Source organism: Peromyscus leucopus, chromosome 12 (assembly GCF_004664715.2).
Source record: "Peromyscus leucopus breed LL Stock chromosome 12, UCI_PerLeu_2.1, whole genome shotgun sequence".
Lineage (NCBI taxonomy): Eukaryota > Metazoa > Chordata > Mammalia > Rodentia > Cricetidae > Peromyscus > Peromyscus leucopus.
The window spans coordinates 59,242,442-59,248,441 of record NC_051073.1 but is presented as its reverse complement, the minus strand read 5'-3'; the positions used below and the strand labels follow the sequence as shown (position 1 = coordinate 59,248,441).

At 37.9% G+C, this 6,000-nt stretch overlaps 1 protein-coding gene across 1 annotated transcript in view; it reads right to left on the bottom strand.

Moving 5' to 3' along the window:
• Nucleotides 1–3,133: 3,133 nt before the first annotated feature.
• The window catches only part of Eaf2 (ELL associated factor 2), a 45,128-nt gene continuing 42,261 nt past the window's right edge, over nt 3,134–6,000 (bottom strand). Inside the window, exon 6 of the mRNA XM_028895016.2 lies at nt 3,134–3,326. Within this exon, the coding sequence (XP_028750849.1) occupies nt 3,280–3,326 (47 nt within the window). The 3' untranslated portion in view covers nt 3,134–3,279. The remainder of the gene's footprint in view (nt 3,327–6,000) is intronic.

The following is a 6,000-nucleotide window of genomic DNA, read 5'->3' as shown; positions in this document are numbered from 1 at the left end:
CATTTACAAGGAAAATAAAAGGAGGAAACAAGCTGAGCTGTTTTGATTATAGGAAATAGAGTCTGGGAGGCAGCCTTACCAGCTCCAAGTACTGTGTACTCATGACTCGTCATGTCATAGTAATAAAGGAATTCCAGCATAACAACTTTGAGTAAAACTTTATACTCCAAATTACTTTACTAACACAAGAGGAGTGTTTTACTAGCTACATTGAATGTACAGATTTGCTTTAGTTAAATAATAAATGACATAGAGGTAGTTTTCAGCTAAGTATTGATGAGTAAAACAGAAAACGAAGATGAATTAATGGAAGGGAGACTAGAGAGAAGAAAAATGAAATAAAGCAGAAAGTAAAGCCAGAACTTAGGAAAGAGTGTCTGTAAATTACAGTTAAAGGGATACCAGTGAGAGTAGATGAAGTTGAATTTTTTTCCCCATAATTGCCAAAATTTGAGGCAACCAAGATGTTATTCAATAGGCAAATGGTACATATACACATGGAATAGTATTCAGCCTTAACAAGAGACTACTGAACTGAAAGGGAAAAATCAGTAGCCATCTTGAGAGATGCTCCTTCCCCTCCCCCCTCCTCCTCTAAAGGTATTTGCTGACCAGCAGTTTTCAAACTGACCAGAAGTTGAACTCATGGGAAGATAAGGCTGGAACAATAAATCTATGTATCCTGGACTTGGTAAAACAGGATATGGGAAGTAATGGACTCAACTGACCAGATACTGAACTTATGGGAAAATAGGACTGGAACAATAAATCTGAATGTATATATCCTGGGTTCAGCAAAACCAGGACATAGGGAGTAAAAAAAAAAAAAAAATGTCTCTGTAGATATCCTGAATCCTGTTAGCCATCAGTAACCTCACGCTTATAGTTCAGCCAATAACTTCAAAGAACTACCTCACCCCTAGCCCCCTTGTCCAGTCCCAAGATATGTAACTCTGTATGTAAACCTTTCCTATATAAACCCATCGAAGTGAGTGCTGGGGGCTGTCCTCCTCCACTGCCTGGGACAAAGCCCAGGCTTGCTTTGTTATTAAAAAACCTCTGTGTGTTTGCTCTGTGGTGGTCTTGTTTGGGGGTCTTGCAACCTGGGCACAGAAGAACCATGAAGGCTGATCTGAAAAGGCCATATACTGTATGATTCCATCTAGGATACTAGGAAAAGGTAAAAACTGTGGAGACAGTAATGTGTAATGTGTTGTCAAGCCAGGAGTGACAATGACTCATTCCTAACCTTAGCACTTGGAGAGGAGGCCGGAGAACTGGGGAAAAATATTCAGGGCCAGCCTGAAGAATCAGCAGAGCACAGAGTTCTAAGGCGGTGAAACTGTTCTGTGTTTACTGTAATGATGGAGTTATGCTGTTACCGTATACATTGGTGAAAAATCTATAGAGTGTAAACGATCAAGTATGAGTCCTATTGTAAACTATGGACTTAGGCAGTGATGACGTGTCAGTGGGGGCCATCAGTTATAACAAGTCTATACCCCTTTGGCATGGGGTGGCAGCAGGGCCAGAGGAAAAGGACTCTCCCAACTTTCTTATCAGTTTTGCTGTGAATCTAAAACTGCTTTAAAAATTAATAAAGAACATGTTGTTTGGTAGATTTCAGCTATAACTAGATATGTATATTTCTTTCAAATTCAAAGGTATTATAAAATATAAATAGCAAATTCTTTTTTTTGTTTGTTTGTTTTTTGTTTTTATTTCCAAGGAAAGATGGATTTATTCTAACCTCCAGTTCAAGGGTACAGTCCATCTTGGTGGGTGAGCGTAGCATCAGGAGTGTTAAGGGGCAGGTCACATCGAATTTGCAGTCACAAAGCAAAGATAGATGAATGCTGGTATTTCTTCTTCTCCTCCTCCTCCTCCTCTTGTTTTTAGATTTATTTTTACCATTTCCTATTGTGTGTCTCTGTGTGTGGCATGTGTATGCAGGGGTCCACAGAAGTCAGAAGAGGATGTTCTATTTCCTAGGGCTGAAGTTATGGACAGCTATGATCGACGAATCATGGGTGTTGGAAACTGAACTCTAATCCTGGTGTTCTTCATCTGCGAGCAGTCTCTCCAGCCCCATCCTTTTTTTTCATTTATTTTATTTATTTATTTATTTATTTATTTATTTATTTATTTATTTATTTATTTATTTATTTTTCCTATTATCAGCTTGATACAGTACAAATTCTTATCCTAATAGTGAAATGTTTCATTGAGCCTTCCCCAGCAATTGAGTAAAACCAAAACTTACTATAAGCCACAACTTACATTCCACTGTTGGTGGGAATGCAAACTTGTACAACCACTGTGGAAATCAGTATGGTGATTTCTCAGAAAATTGGGAATTGATCTACCTCAAGACCCAGCCATACCACTCTTGGGCATATACCCAAGGAATGCTCAATCATACCACAAAGATACATGCTCAGCTATGTTCACAGCAGCACTATTTGTAATAGCCAGAACCTGGAAACAACCTAGATGCTCATCAACTGAAGAATGGATTAAGAAAATGTGGTACATATACACAATGGAGTACTACTCAGCAGAGAAAAACAATGACATCATGAAATTTGCAGGCAAATGGATGGAACTAGAAAATATCATCCTGAGTGAGGTAACCCAGACTCAGAAGGACAAACATGGTGTGTACTCACTCATAAGTGGATACTAGATATAAAGCAAAGGACAATCAGACTGCAACCCACAGAACCAGAGAGGCTATAGAGCAGGGGGGACCCTAGGATGAGTGTGGCCGATAAAAACCAAATTCTTAAACTCTTCTCTTGAAAGCAAAAAAATTATAAGAGATAATAAAACAGCTACTAGAATAATTATTTAACTTCAGTTTTATAGAAATTAAAGTGTAAATTTGGCAAGAATTAAAGTATTTTCAGTCATAATTTAAGGAATATCAGAGAGGAAAGGCACCACCATAATAAAAACTACAAACTCTTACTATAGCATTTCACAGTTTGGGACAACAAAATGGTAAAATACCTGACCTGCAGCTTGTTCATTAACAATACCTGGGACAAGTTCCCTAACTTCTGAATCTGTTTTCTCATCTATCAAATATGATGGCAGTTTTGTTATGAATAAATAAGGTAACACACGAGGATGCCATTAAAAAGTTAAAAATTCTGAATCAATTTATTTTTTGTCAGCAAAAGTTACATCTTTTCCTTAGTCATCACAATGTTTATTCTTGTACAAAACAGATTACCACACGCTTTACAAATGTTCTCTTTGTGACTCAATATTGCTTCAGTCATCACTGTCACTTTCTGATTCACTCAGCTGCAAATCATTTCCTAAAATAAAACATAACAAAATTATAATGATTAAAGATATGAACTGTTAATTTAATATGTTAGTCTATCAAAAATAAATGTGCAAATGTCATGTCAAACGTGATTCTGTCAATCTAGCAGTTTATAATTGATAATATGATTGCTTATCATATAATTTGTAAACCAATCAATACTGCCTAGAAAGTAAAAACCACAGCAGCAAACTTCAACATAGTTTTAGTACCACCTGCCATTTATTTTAGCCTTCTTTCGCAGACTGATGACATTATCCCTCTTTACACTATTGACTTATTACATCAAGAAATGAGAGGAAAATTCTTTTAAAAATCAGACTATTATTTTCAAGAGTGAAAAAAATATAATTTCTTGAATTTAAGATGCATTCCAAACCATTATGGAAAAGACGTCAAGAATCAGAGGCTAGATGACATTCAACAGCAGAATGCCTGCCTACGATGCACAGGACCTGGTGTTTAATCCCTAGCACCCTAAAGAAGATCTGATCACTGATTTGCAACTGTCTGTGAGCTTGGTCATGGGGCTAACATTTCAATGGAGCAGAAAGACAGGAAACAACTATCTAGCTAGTATACTGTCAAGTAGGGACAAGTACTGTGAGGATCTGTGGAGATAGCAGGAGGTGCTATTAGATGGGAAAGCTTTATGAGGGCAACATTCCAACAGAAATTTAAAGTAGAAAGTCATAAAAAAAAAATGAAGACATAGTGTCTAACCTAAGAGAAAAAGTATAAATGCCCAAGGCAAGTGTAGAGTGGTTGTGGTTTTTTATACATTTTTTTTTTTGGTAATTTCACACATGAGTACAATGTATTTACATCATATCCACCTCCAACTCACCCCTCCAACTAACTCTTCCTGGACCCCCTCTTCCTGACCCCACATCATTCTCCAAAATTCATGTCTTATTTTTCTTCTTCATCCTCTTCTTTTAAAAAATAACCCACTGAGTCCAATTAGCTCTCTACCTGTATGAACAAGGGTGTAGAGCCACCTTCTGAAGCTTGGGTCACATTTCTGAAGAAAACTGACTTTTCCTCAGTTGGCATGCTTTACCTGACTGAATAGGGGTGGGACTTATATGGGTTTTTTTGACTTGCAGAAAAAAAAGGCTACTGTTGCTAGAGTGGGATACATGAGGAAGACAAATAGGAAATGCGGTCAGAAAGATACAGAAAAAGTCACAGGAAAGATTGAGACATACTGAGAATGCCGGGACAATTTGAAGCAGGCAACTAAGTTGATCCTAACTCTCCATCAGTGAACACACTGTAATGGTGTAGAAGAAACCCTGAAGCAGGGAGAGAGGTTGAGTCTTTTCAGCTTCTCCGAAGGAAACGGCAGCTGTGACCGACCGGGGTGTGCCCACAGGACTGTCACTGCCTCCTTGATGCTCTGGTGAAAGGGCTGAGGTGTGCCTTTGTTTTATTTCTCCAGGTTAGGAGCTGGAGGAGATTCGGGACTGTCTGCAGTCCTGGACCATCCTGAAGATTGAGTCTTCATACTCTCCCTCCTAGTCTTTCAGAATTCCTAGTATACAGTGTTTACTCATTGCCATCCATTTTCCTTACCTCTAAGCTGTTCTCTTACTTGTTATTTTATATTGTGTTCTAGGGTAGTTCCTTAGTATTATCTTCCATCTCACTGATTCATTTTTCACCCATGTCCATCTTGACTATTTATTGACCTTTTTCAAGAAATTTCCGTGACCTGTCCTTCCAAATTAGTTAAACATTTATTTACTCACATGTGTGTACATACATGCATGTGGGAATCAGAAGACAGTTTGTGGATGTCAGTTCTCTCCTTCCACCATGTGAATTCTGGGGAATGAACTCAAGCCAGGAAGCTCAGTGGCTAGTGTCTTTACCCACTGAACCATCCCACTGATGCTAATTTATTTTTAAAGTACTGGGACTCAAACTCTGGGCCTTGTATATGCTGTGCAAATACTCTTCTGTAGAGCTACTTGGTTCTTATTTTTATAACTTATTACATTTTGTTTTATTTCTGCTTTCATTTGTTTTATTATCTTTTTAAAGCTATGTCTTGGGTTAGAGCAATCAGAAGGTAGAAGCAGGTGAATTTTTGTGAGTCTGAGGCCTGCCTGGTCTACAAAGTGAGTTCCAAGCCAGTCAGAGCTACATAATGAGATTTTTGTCTCAAATTAAAAAGAAAGAAAAAGAAAGGAAGAAAGAAAGAAAGAAAGAAAGAAAGAAAGAAAGAAAGAAAGAAAGAAAGGAAAAGAATTATGTCTTTATATATCTTTCTTACAACACATTTTTTTCTTGTTTCAGAATTCTGTTTGCCCATTTTGAGGGGGAAGTTTCTCCTTTTTTCTTCCTTTATAACACCCTTACAGGTTTTTGTGGCTCTCTAAACCTAGCCTACAGCCCCATTGACTAGAAATAGTTTTCACAACCACATTTGAAGATTGCAATCTCCTGAAGATGTGGTAGATCCCTTCAAGGAGCCAAGGAATAACAAGGCTGTACAAACCCTGATTTCTGAAAAAGCAGCCACAGTCAGCATGTAAATGGTTGCTTTTTTCCTAGCTTCCTTTCACTAACTCAAGGTCATCCACATATCTACTAATCTTTCCCGTCTTGCCCTGTGCCCACCATACCCTGTCTATAGTTTCCAACAGAAATCATAA